Source organism: Neodiprion fabricii, chromosome 6 (assembly GCF_021155785.1).
Source record: "Neodiprion fabricii isolate iyNeoFabr1 chromosome 6, iyNeoFabr1.1, whole genome shotgun sequence".
Classification (NCBI taxonomy): domain Eukaryota; kingdom Metazoa; phylum Arthropoda; class Insecta; order Hymenoptera; family Diprionidae; genus Neodiprion; species Neodiprion fabricii.
Window position 1 is genome coordinate 29,647,944 of NC_060244.1, and position 13,115 is coordinate 29,661,058.

At 48.9% G+C, this 13,115-nt stretch overlaps 1 protein-coding gene across 1 annotated transcript; it reads right to left on the bottom strand.

Annotated features, from left to right (window-relative positions):
* Positions 1-263: 263 nt before the first annotated feature.
* On the bottom strand, positions 264-7,366 carry LOC124185437 (trithorax group protein osa-like). The gene is made up of 2 exons (XM_046576212.1): positions 7,127-7,366; positions 264-4,436 (listed from the first exon to the last, which is right to left on the bottom strand). The coding sequence occupies exons 1-2, from the start codon at positions 7,139-7,141 to the stop codon at positions 1,056-1,058; spliced, it is 3,396 nt and encodes a 1,131-aa protein (XP_046432168.1). The 5' UTR covers positions 7,142-7,366; the 3' UTR covers positions 264-1,055.
* Positions 7,367-13,115: the final 5,749 nt, after the last annotated feature.

A 13,115-nucleotide genomic window follows, 5' to 3' on the forward strand; every position in this document is an offset into this window, starting at 1 on the left:
TTCTTTCCCCCTTCTTGTTCCCTTTTCTTAGCCCTATTTTTCCCCCGTTATCCGGTACCTTTGCGAAGTGATTCCCGGGGGAGAAACCTTAGCCCACATTTATGCGAATGTTATTATTCATATTTTCTAATTAATCTGCACTTTATTTCAGACATCGGATACGGACGTTGACCCGAGGATGGAGATAGAATGAACGCAGCCATCGTCGTCACGCATGCGGCTTGAAAAAGAGGGTAATAAGGATGTAACGATCAACCCAGGTATTTATTTACAAAATGTATTTATATATATTTATATTCAAGTATGTACATTGACACGTTGAACAGACGTAGATATAACTAGCATATCACACGCGAATCCTTCAACCAAGACTCGCGGGTGATCTTCGGAGACATGAAAGTTTGGATCCAACGAGAAATGACGAAGCACCGAATTGACGCGGTTCAAATTCGTCGATCGCTTATTGGATACGAAGTAATAGTAGTGGTACAAGTAGAAGTATGAGTAATAGTATAAAAATAAATTCCTATGGCTTATTGTGGAGTAATAAATTAATGGGTATGTATATATAAGAGAGAATGAATCGATCGCACGATCAATGAACGCATATTTATGGCGTGGCATGGTTTGATTTACGAAATATAAAGCACAGCGGCAGTCGTGAGAGATACGCGTCATTTTCCGACGAAGAAAATTGCGGACAATGATTCTTCTAGGGGCACACCCTGCGTCACGCAACTCAGCAAGAACCGATTACTCGTCTAGACGATCCTTTTTGCCTTAGGTACTCGAAATAACGTCCTTTTTCTCTCGCGGCCTGGATCAATCCCGTGCTCGGATCAGCGATAGTACGTCGTACTGCAGTTCGCTGGTTAGTCAGGTTAGAGAATAACTTACAACTTAACCCCTAGTGAGAATTGTATGAAAAATCGAGGTGTTCCCACCCCGAAATAGTCTTAGGGACCATCGTCACTACCCAGCCGGTAGCGAAAGTGGATCATCGACTAATTTATGGCAAAGTGAAACGAACTTGAGGTTAATCCCTGGTGGCGCGTCTACTCGGAGGATTTATTACCCTCCGAGGAAGACGTCGACTTGGAATTGTTCGACTCGCTGTTATTGCTCTTGAAGAATAAAGCGATCTTGCTGTCCTCGCTTGCGCTGGTCTCGGAGTCCGCAGACGAAGCCTCAGCCTTCTGGTCAGCGCGATTTTCCGCGTCATTCCCGACCTCGATGTGCTTCGCCTGATTATCCGCGTTCCCCGTCCTCTTCAGCAGATCCTCAACGATGGCCTGAGACTCGTCGCCGTATATGTTGCCACTGGCAGCGTGTGCCAGATCACCGTAGACCTCCTCGAGATGCTGAACCTGCGGGGGACCCTGGACCTCGACGTGTCCGTTCTGGGGCTGCTCTATCGCTGCGAGAATGTCCTGAAGTAGGCCGTTGGAAAGGACCTGTTCATGCCGGATGCTCCCGTCGGAATTCTCGGTGCCAAGTCCGCCGTCAGCAGGCTGGATCTGAAGCGAGTAAGTCCCCTTCGTTCCCTGGATCTGGAATCCGTCTGTTCCGGTTGCTGTGAGGCCCTGGGCCAAGGCGAGAGCCTCGCTACCCTCGTGGGTCTCAAGGTACCGACTGGCATCGACAGCGTGCTCCGCATGCTTGGACTGGCCGAATCCTTGCGCCGTCAATGCGGCCGTCAAAGCTTCCGCCGATGTGGCGTCGCCGAGGTAGTTTCCGGTGTAGGGTATGGAATTGACCTGCACCTGGTTGGTGAGCAGATTAGACGAGGACGACGCGGAGGATAAGCTTGACGACACGTGGATATCATTAGAGGTCAGAGCTGCCGCGCTCTGGTCAGCTACGCCGTATCGTACGCCGATCGGGTTTCCGTAGCTGTCTTTGAGGTCGGTGTTTGGCTGCTGGTGAACCTGCAAACTGAGCTCGTTCACCGCTGGAGCGTCGTAAAAGTTGGCGGCGCTTCCGGAACCGACATGTGCCACCCCGCTGCCACCGGTGAGTGACCCGAATGACAACCCAGACACCGAGCTCGCTATGGAATTCGCGAAGCTCGACGCCGAGGATCCCGAAGTCGATGACCCGAACGAGTGTTGCGCTCCACTCGTATCGAGGGAAATCTGGTTTCCGATGTTTTGGTTCCCTCTCTGGAGACTAGGACAGTCGTGGGGGACTTGCTGCTGTAGAATGGGGGTGCCGTAGGTGGTGGTCAGGGCACTACCGCCGAGGCTGCTGTACAAACTGCTACCCGCGTCAGACGATGTCGAAGTTGAAACGAAGGAGGGAGTCGGTCCGAAGTTTGGTGCGCCGTAGGTGAGTACAGGGGCTGGGGTGTTGAAAGAGTTAAAGGTCAGAGGCGTGCCGTAATTGACGTTTGGAGCGGCAAAGGCCGAGTTCGAGCCAAATGAGGAGCCGCCGGATCCGCCGAAGTATCCACCGCCCGACGAGAACTGGCTGTTCGAAGTTAGATGCAACTGCTGATCGCCACCGTGAGATCCGCCGTGCAGGGAGGGAAGCCCGTGAATCTTGAAGGGCTGGTTTGCTCCACCTTGAGGTGGGACATCGTAATGCCTGATAGCGTTCACCACCTCAGGCGGTATCTGGTTACGGAATTTAATCGGCGGACGGTTCCTCGGGGGGATAAATGAGCTAGGTGGTGGAAACGCGGGTCCATGACGGAATGGCGGGGGTCCATGGTTTCTGTGACTGTGTCTGTTATGTCCACCCGAATTCTGTTTGTGGAAGTTGGAACCGAACGAGCTGTGGAACGATCCGGCGGAGCTTCTTGTCCCTTGTGACGCTGGGTACGGTCCGTTCACCGAGTATGACGACAACGGGGGTGCGCCGTAGGTGTCCGAAATCGGAAGCGAGGACGTCAGAGGCGGAGGTTGAACTAATTCCCCACCGATGGACAGTCCGTGGGATGATTCAACGCCAAAACTACTGCTGCTACCTATGCTGCTACTGCCTATGCTGCTGCCGAGAGAATGAACGTTGAAATCAACACCGAGACCACCGTCTACAGAGCTGACTGGGAGGCCGTAGCTACCGGACGGTGGCAGAGAGATGCTAGCGCCGCCGGTTGAGAATGCGTCGATGGAACTGCCGCCGCCGAACGACGACACAGAGCCACCCTGGTGCGTTTCAGTCGTCGGGAGCAGCTCGAAGGCTACAGTTTTCACAATGGAAATCGGCTCGGGGTTGGGTATGCCGTACTGAACACTGGGTTCGATGGACAAGCTCGGAGCCCCGTACTGAGGCTGTGGCAGCGGTTGCTCCTGGAGTTGTAGCTGCTGCTCTTGTTCAAGGTGCTGATGATACTGATCGAGCTTGAGTGATTCGGAATTGGCGCTTGAGCCGTGGGCGTAGTCCTTCGACGAGTGTTCCTCGTATCTCGGCAGAGGTGGGGGTGGCAATCCGTGGCTATCAGAGGCCGCTGAGGACTGCTGTACGGATGATTTCAAGTCCTGAGCTTCGGCACTGTGGATTGGTTGACCGTAAGAATCGCTCGGCACGTTTCCGGCCGGGTACCTCGCTCCGGTGAGAATATCCGACTGAAATTCACCGTCCGCCGAGCTCGATGAGGAGTGCGAGTGCGAGTGCGAGTGAGAGTAGGATGATGACGATGAGCTCGAACTCGACGACGAGTACGACGACGACGAACCGTAACCAGCATGTCCACCTTCCGACGGGGTTCCAACCAATCCAGCGATCGGCTGCCACCCATCGTACTTTATGTCCGGAGGTGTTGGCGGGGCCGGGACACCGGGTGGCGGTCCGTACTGCTGTTGAGGGGGATGCGCCTGTCGCAGCGGAATCTGTACCGATGGGGGTGGGGGTGGTGGCGGACCATAGTTATCTTGAGGAGGTCCGGAGTTGAACGAAATCGAAACCTCCTTCTTGGGCGGCCCGTACGTCTCAACGGAAATCGGTATCGGTGGGCCGTGGCCGGACTTCGGGGGCCCGTACTGATTCCGTATCTTAGGCGGTGGTCCGTACTTTATTGAAGGCGGTGGAGGCGGCGGGCCCTCGTAGCCTGGGGCCGGGGGCCCATACTGCTGCTTGGGAGGGCCGTACTGCTGCTTCGGAGGCCCATACTGCGGTTTTGGTGGCCCATACTGTGGCTTCGGGGGACCGTAGCTTGGCTTCGGTTTCCGAGGCGGTGGTGGACCGTAAACTGGGGCGGAGGGTGGAGGTCCGTAGGCTGGTGCGGGTCCGTGGAACCTCGGTGGACCTGGTGGTGGGCCGTAAAGGTCGTTGAGTTGCGGTGGTCCGTACGAGTTGCTAATCCTGTCGTTCTCGCCAGACGCAATAGCGCCGTCTTTCGACGGCTGCGACGAGACCGATCCCTTATTCACGACCGCGTTGATCTGCTGGACCTGGTAGACAGCCAGAAGCAGGCAGAACGCCGTAGTCGCCATCTGTGAAACAGAAATTGATTGAGAAAAAAGCGGCGATTGTCGAGAGGAGCTAGGCTTGGAAAGTTGCTGAGTTGAATGGGATGGGGGGAAGTAATGGAGTCAGTAATGAAACGGCTTCCGGTTCACGGTACAAGACAAACGCTCCGATCAGTGCCCGACATCGAGGCTCGTCGCTATCAATCGTGGATTTCACCCGGTCGAGTCCACTTCCGGGTCTGTTAAGCGAGGCTCGCTCTTCCCCAAGGTCGACACGGATCGGAGAATCATCATCCCGAGTGTGAGCGCGCCCATTCTCCCGCGGTCGTATACCCGTTCAGGTTCAAAAGACCCGTGACTGAGGTAAGTAGGACAACGGCCGCGATGCAAGGCTAACTAGCTACAACGCGATGAACTATAGCTACTTTCTCCCATCGTGCTCCTCTCTCCCTACCACTCACCGCATCTCCGTTTTTTACCTCTTTCTCTTTCTCTCTTTCGCCCGTATTACTATCAAAGAGAGTAGGATCTCGCCGTATCGAGTATGTAAATAAGCGCATCGAGATTGTCGAAAATAAATTCGAAACCTGTTCTCATCAAGATCGTAAAATACTCTGGCCTCCCGGATTTTGGGATCCGGTAATTCTGGTCACCGCAAGTTAGCTCTTGGTCGAATACACTGGGTGACGAACGCCGAGCGCACGTTGAGTAGAGATGGAACGCCTCGCTGGTGGTTATTTGGTACGGAGATAAGCGCACCGAGTGAAGTAAGTCGTAAGAAGCTAACCGAGCCCTCTTTATCAGCGATCCAGGATCACCGGCGGCCTAATATACTTGCCGAGATAATTGAGACCCGGCCCAATTCTCCTCCTTTCACTTTCCCCATCGCACGTTTGGGCCCCGGAAAATCTCGGGGAGAGCCTCTCAAGACTCTCGGGTAAACGGCCAATAATTTTACCCGATAATGCTACGCGTTCAAGTCGCGTGACTCGACGCGATCGCACCTTGCTCGGGATCCGGCCAGCCTCACGGCTCTACGGTGGACTGAGGATAAAGGAACGCGATTGCGGGGTTCTCGCTCTTCGAGCCGACCCGGCTCTAGTCTCGTGTATTGTATTTATTATATCCCGTTGGGGGTTCGTTACAAATTGCAGGAATAACGGTGTTAAAAGAAACGCGAACCTGCCGATAAAACCCGCCCGCAATTAACTCCTTAATCTATCCTCAGCTATCGCTCGTCCCGTAATCAGTTTGATTATTGTAATTAATCCTGGCAGCACCACTTCGACCTGTAGGCCTAGCCTTCGGCTACGTTCGGTCACCTACAGCCGGTTTTAATTTTCAAGGACCTGCGAGAGGCGCCGAACCTCAAACTCACCCCAACTCAATTTCCATTTACTTCAATGAGTCCTGACCATCAAAATTTTCTAAACGCCGCGTTGCGAGTCTTTGAAGAATTTTCTGTCGCGGGATTTCATGCGCTGATGAAATTTAACAGTTTCTCTTTCGTATCCATCTATTTCAAAAACGTTTCAACAGAGTCTCGGTAACGAATAACTCTGACCGATGACAACGAGACTGATCTTTCAGGTGTCGAAATCGTCTACGATAATTTTTAAAACGAAGGTGTCTGGCGCGCAAATAAATCCAGGCAACACGATGGTTGAAAGAATTTACGAGGCCACTGTTTCTATTCCGAAAATCACAAAAATCAATCACTTTTTCACGTTTTAATACGAGAAAGCTCGTCGGTATAAACATTCCGTGGCAAACCATTGCAACGATGTGAGTCCCGCGGTTCGTCTTGGAAAGTGTGACGTGCCGTCAAAGATGCTTCCTAAAACTGTACATCATTGAAGTGCGGCGTGAGTTCCTAATTAAACGGAATGCGATGTTAACAAGTAGGGTGAATCTCCACGAACCGTTTATCCAGTTATACTCGGTATAATTACGATGAAAAATGTTAACAATTTTCACGACACAGTCCGAGGTGGCCTGATTCGCTGCTGGACACGAGACTCTGAAAGCGTCGCGTCGCGTCGCGTCGCATCCTGCAGCAATTCCGACGTCGAGTGCCAACGAGGCCACGTAGAATCGAGAGACGGAAGTTACCCGTGGGGATCAAAGAAATACAACCGTTTGTCATTCGGCCTCGAGGATTATTCTTGTACCGGGATAATTACCTCTGTTTCATACTGATTTCGGTGACGAACTTTAATACTGCGATTATTACTTCTCTGAATATTCTTTTTCTTTAATTCGCAACACGCTACAGAGGTCGATATTCACATTCTCGGAAGTAGAACCGGCCTAGGGGTCGGCATGAGGGTCGCGTGTCAGACAGTAATGCGATATAAAAGTTGATTGGCTTTTATAAAAATTCATGCACCTTTTTCCGTTCTGTTATACACATTAACGGCATAGGGCGGCTATGCACACAACCCGTATGAGTTTATTTCCGTTGATGCACTGCATTGAAACGGCGCGGCGGCTGTACGATTGTAAGCCCTATAGGTTGCACATATACCGTGGACATAACGCGATGGTCAATACCCAGTTTATTATCAGTGTCCGGCACTTGGCGCTGCGGGAGTCTGAATAGGCGGGCAATCAATCGGCCGAATGTCGGCCCGCAGCTGGGCTTTGACGCAATTAACACGGAAGTCCGGGGAACGGTAGTTGCAGGTACAGGTGCAGAGGAACACTCCACTTACCTTGAATCCAGCCATGGCAGGCCGTCGCGCACTTAAAAAACTCTGAGCACAATGTGAAGCACTTTTAAAACGGAAAAGACGCTTTTGTCTCTCTGTTTCTCTCTCTCCTTTTTTCTCTCGGTCGCTCGCGCTTCTCACCTCAAACTCGAAATAGTGTTTCACCTCTCCGCGCGCCCCGTATTACCATTTGAGGATCAATGGGACCGGCTCGCCTTTGAAAAGTTACTCAAAAAATGCTCAGCCCCATCGGTGGGCCCCGCTTATATAGACTCCGGGGCCCTGGTCCCGCGTCGCCCCCTCCGCGGCCTATAACCTCTCGTTCTTTCGCGGTGAGGCTGGAGGGGCCGGGAATGGGAGAGACGGGGGAGATGCAGCGACGGAGAGAGAAAGAGGGAGAGGGAGAGGGAGAGGAAGAGAGGCCGGTACCCACCTCGAGTCATCCTCGTCGTACATGGGTTTTGAATTCTGTTTGCGGAGAAAGTAGGGTACGCGAGGCAGCTCGAAACTGAAGATGAGCGCACCAGTCATCGAAACCGGCTATGACCGACCGAACAGCCCGTTCAGCTCGATTCTCTCAAACAGCGCTCGCTGCCTGCCTTCCCACTTGGCGCCTACTCATACCCGTAGGTACAATTGGTTCCTGTTTCTTTCTTCTTCTTTTTTTCAGTGCTCGCTTTGATATAAATATTTCATCAGGTCCCATTTCTTCGTTCATTATATGGGGCAAAATGGAGCAAAAGAAGAAATCGAAGAGAAATACAGAGAAGCTTTCAAACTAACAGTGATCGCGATTGGCTGACCTTGATGACGTCACAACGCCACAGGCCAACGGGGCTGAAGAAATGCACTGACTATGATAACCATCGAATATTTAATTCACTTCTTTCACCTACCTTTTTCTTCCAAAATTATTTGCTCCTTTCTGCTGTTATTTCGTACATCGACGACTCGTGTGAATCTTGGTTTGGTAAAAAAAACGTACGAAACCAAACCAGTCTTACGTAAAAAATTAGTGGAGAAAAAAAATTTTCGAATTTCGATGATTTCTACCTGTAAGGTATAAATTATTATCGAAATTAAAAACCTGGAAAGGATATTCGACGAATTATATAAGACAGTGCGAATATTGACGTCAGATTGCGGGAAGTTGCAACGTATGCATATTTCTGATTTCATATAGGTATAATTGACGGAATGACCGAATGATTAAATATAGAAATTGCCTAAGAGTTCATACGCTTGTACGTATAAATGTCAGACTAGAAGAGAATTATGAAGCCGGAAACTTCATGAGGAATCTGAAATCGCGCGAACGTAGTGACAACCTGATGGGTAAAAAGGTAAAAGTAAAGTGGCGGCATTTGTAGTTGTAATACGGAGAAATTCCGACTCTCCTCCATACATGTGAAAATCCTGTTTAAAGTCTCTCATTTTCTCGTCGAACCTGTATATAGGTAAGAATTACCCGATCGAACGCAGTCATTACGTTCAATGCAGGCTACGCGTTGTACGTGACTCGCAGGCTGCACATCGAACCAGATCGTGTCGAAGAGTGTGTACAAGTGCTTGGATAGAGGTTGGATGAGTCAATGGACGGAGGGAAGGAGGGGGCAAACGATACGAACAAAGCGAGCAATCGATCGAGAAAAGTTTAAAGCGTGTGTATAAAATGTGCAAAAGAGGAGGAATAATTGCGAAACGTAAGGGATAATACGCCGAGGAGCGGAGAAGAGGATATAACAAAGCGGCGAGGCAGCTGATGGTTCTGATACGATCAAACAATACCAACAAAGTTTCACTCAATTGCCTTCCCCAGGCAGTGGCAGCTATCGCTACTTACGGGATAGACTTTCCACCGTTTTGCCCATGAATTATTTAGCTTAATTTCATTCTGAAATAAACCCCCCCACCACCACCCTTCTTCCGACTCCGCTTCATGCAGCGCTATGGGTACCAACTCCATTCCGTTTGAAAAGCCGAAGCCTCTCATACTCGGCGAAAGAACAATCAATTCTCTCCGCGTTCCCAATTCCATCAGCTGATGCGACGCTAGGTTGTTAATTTAACTGGGAGCGCCGAGAGAGCCGAAAGAGCGACTTCGGGTCTTTCGGTCACAAGTGAAAAAAAATGAAAGTCCCATCCGACTTCCGAATTTTTCACAAAATCGCGAGTCGCTCTTGCGGCTCCTCGAATCCATTCGTTAACTCGCTCGTGTCCTCGCGAATTCGACGTATCCTAGGGGGGCGTAATTCTCACCGACGCCATTGCCTCTTCCCTCGACGCGTTGGCCAACAGCTAGTTTGTTTATTACCGAATACCGCTTACCGAAGTTACGAAAAGTTACCTTAGCTCCTTTCATGCGAGGGATTATCAAGACACGCAACGGCTCCTCTCGTCGACTGATTATACGAATTAGCCACCATAGATGCAGCGAGTGTTTCGTCAATGGGAAAAACTGCGTCTGCGAGATTATTCATTCGTTTTTTTCCCTCTGTTGCTCTTTGCCTAGAAGCTAAATCGGTGCTGGTCTTAATCCGTTAATTTGCAGCCGAAAATATACGGGCAGCACGATTTTTTCGGTGAAATTCAACGAGCCGGATAAGGTAATTCTACGCGAGTTTACTGGGTCGCGAGCGGACTTAATACGATCACCAGATTAAGAATTATTCTTCGCATATTTATTATAATGACCGTATAAAAATATGCACATACATATATGTATAGAGGACGATGTAGGTACACGTTTTAAGTCGAACCGGTCAATTTTACGGTCAATTTTATTCATTTCTTTATTACAAACATCTGGCTCTTAATGCGCTCGCGAACGGCGATATCAAATACACGGTAATTAAGCTGAATATAAATAATGAAGAAAAATACGCGGGGTGTTAAGAGGCCGTCTTATTAACACATGGGAAACGTGCTGATCCCCATTACCTATTGCATTGCGATACGGAGCGAGTGAATTGAATTCTGACGGTGAGAAAGAGCCGTGTTATTTTTTTCATTTTGTTTATTTCTTTTTTTTTCCCTACTTTATTATTTCTTCCTCTTTCCACACAACTCGCCAACTCAATTGTGTCCTTTTTCAACGCTGAATACGAAGCACCTCAAGTGAACGTTGGGTATGCAGACATCGCGGCAAAGCAATTTATACATTATATCTTTTCGACGAAAATTGTTACACACGTAATACAATAATGTACGCAATAATGTGCTAACGGTGTTTTATAATTTTTGTTCATCATCCATTTTTCTTCGGTCATCTTTAGACGTGAAGAAGCCGCTTTCCGGAAGAACTTGCGCTGATCGTTGCACGCGACGATCAGGATGTATCGAGTTCAAGATTTCACCGAACCTGCACGATTTGCACCGTACAGGTATACCTAACGTTTGTCTTACAACCGGCAGTGAAACCTTCGTAACTCGGCGACGTGTCAGCCTCGGAATTTTGTACAACGCAATCGTGTGTATTATTTATCCGGACATCCGTCTCCCGGTGATGACTAACTAATTCACTGCCCGCATCCGCATATCGGAAGTGCGAACTCACGAGTGTGTTACGGTATAAAATCTTGTTGCGAAATGCAGCTGAGATTTTATCGGATCCGCTCGCTGAACTCGGTTCCGCTTCGTTGCGCTCGCTTGTCTCGAAACCGAAAGGGGGACCATAAGTGGACCACGTTGACGCCGAAGGAGAGATGGACCGGGGTTTTTTTTTTTTTTTTTTTTTCTTTTTCCAGCTTGCTCCTTTTTCTCGGCGAAGCGAAGAAATATTCGACATATCGAGCCTCGATGCCGCATCCTGCCTGCCACTGCGCTTCTGAAACCTGTTTCAATAAGAGTAATCCAAAGCCCTCGATCTCGCGCGTGAGGGACAGATGCTGCGAGGATGCGACATAACGAGACCAACGGCAAGAAAGGGAAATCGCGATGCCGGAATAACGTCGATCGTCGTCGCGGCCTTTTCTGCTCTCGATCGGATTTCGATCAGGTTTCTCGTCCCTGGACCAAAGTCGTTTCCTCCTCTTTCAGAGAGCCCCGTTCCCAGGCAGCAGGTAATCAACGCCCCATTACGAAACATCAATATTCCGTTTTACTTGACTGAATAACAGGACTGCTGCACGCGCTGATGTTCTCTGTATTCTTGATTTTTTGCAATCTATTACATCGCCCAGACGACCCTTTTCACGACGCTGCAGCACGCGATGCCGTTTGAAAAGTGTCTTACGTTTTTTAATGTCGCTTATATTTCTCCTTTTGTTGAAGGTGAACAAACAAGTCTGCTGGAAGGTATAACGAACGAAATAAATGAAAAAAAGTCAAGCACGAACAATAAAATTGTACGTGAGAAAAATTCAGGCTGTTGGCGATGTGCACTTGTTATAAACTTTTTTGAATAGCCACTGCATGTCGAGAAAAATAACCATAATAACAATAGTAATAACAACGGTAATGCTAAATGATGAATTATTGAACCACCGTTAAGCAATTACAGTTTTTACGAGTTTTAAAAATGCACCAGCCGTATCGACCCCGGCTGTAATAATTGGCGATTTAAATCGGATTGCGCGCACAGGTTGCAGCGTGTGCTGTACATACAATGCCGTCGGTGTGTGTACATGCAAGAGGCTTTAAATACTATCGTTGAAAACGTACAACAGCACACAGCTTAACCCAATTTATTAAATCGATAATCCTCCTCGATGACCGGCTTGGCTGCCGCTGTTGCAGACGATCGTCGGTGAGATTTTATTTTTTTTTTTCGCCGTTAAGTTTTAACACACGCGTATATCACTGCACGCGTGTCTGTAGGTAAAGAAGGAAGTGCGTTGATCAAACTTTCGACAATTTCAGCCTTCGACAGAAAAATGCAATTTCTCACTGTAGGGGAATATTTGCATATTTATTATCAGCATACGACACTCCCAAGTATTTTTTCTACACTCAAATCAAATATAAATAGCGTTACACTTAACTAGCATCGTTTTTTTTTTTTTAACGAATCGTAATTATTTTCACCCATTTTCGGACAAAATAAAACCGCTCGTCATGCCATATCAGCGAGCTCAGACGATCCTTTGCCCATTGTATGATTAATTGCGTCGAGTATTGATATTTACGTTGGCATTGCTGTGCACGTCGTAATTCTTCACGCTCGCTATGCAAATTTTGTGAATCAACAAACCGCAGACGATCGGGTGAAAAAAAAATATATATAGTAAATTGTCCGTCATCGAATGCAGACATTAAGGTGAACCGGAAAAAACGTACGTATATGCATGTGAGATTCCTTATCCGCCGATCGGACATCGCGTTATGAAAAATTAACAGCCCGAGGGCGTGCGGCATCGTGATTCACGTATCGCGTATTCTGCGAATTTTAAAAGTGAAAAATTCCAAGGACAATGATCCACTCGGCAATTGTGTTCTAAGAGTTACGGTCACGCAACGATTTCGACCCAGAGCCGCCGAATTCGCGGGTGTAAGGCAGGTATCAGAACGCGGAGTGTTGAGATCCCGGAAGCGCGAAAGTTCGCGTGACGATTCTGCCTTCGTATTTTTTGATTGCTTTTTTTTTCTTCTTCTCATTCCCGGCATAGCAGCCACACGCTAATGGACCGAACCTATCGAGCATCGCGAGTTACGTCGGCCTCCGTGTAATTAGGTATACGGGTATCACCTCCACGTCAAAGTTTAAATCGTTAATCGTCAAACTGCCCGGGGCCCTGAAGTCGCGGACTGTGAGGAGATTGCATAACGTCTGACATGTGAGCGAAGAGGATGCGTTTTGTATCCGCAAAGCAAACCGTTAGTGCCAAAATCGGCTACGCGGGGGAGAAGAAAAAAAATCTATCCCTCGACGCGGTTCATTTTTATTCAAACGAACCTTGGAGTGATCGATCTTCGGTTATGGCATCCACCATGGTCGTATCTCTAGCCCGGGCGAGATACATCGCGAAACCCAGCCTGTTTGAAAAGACGGAAA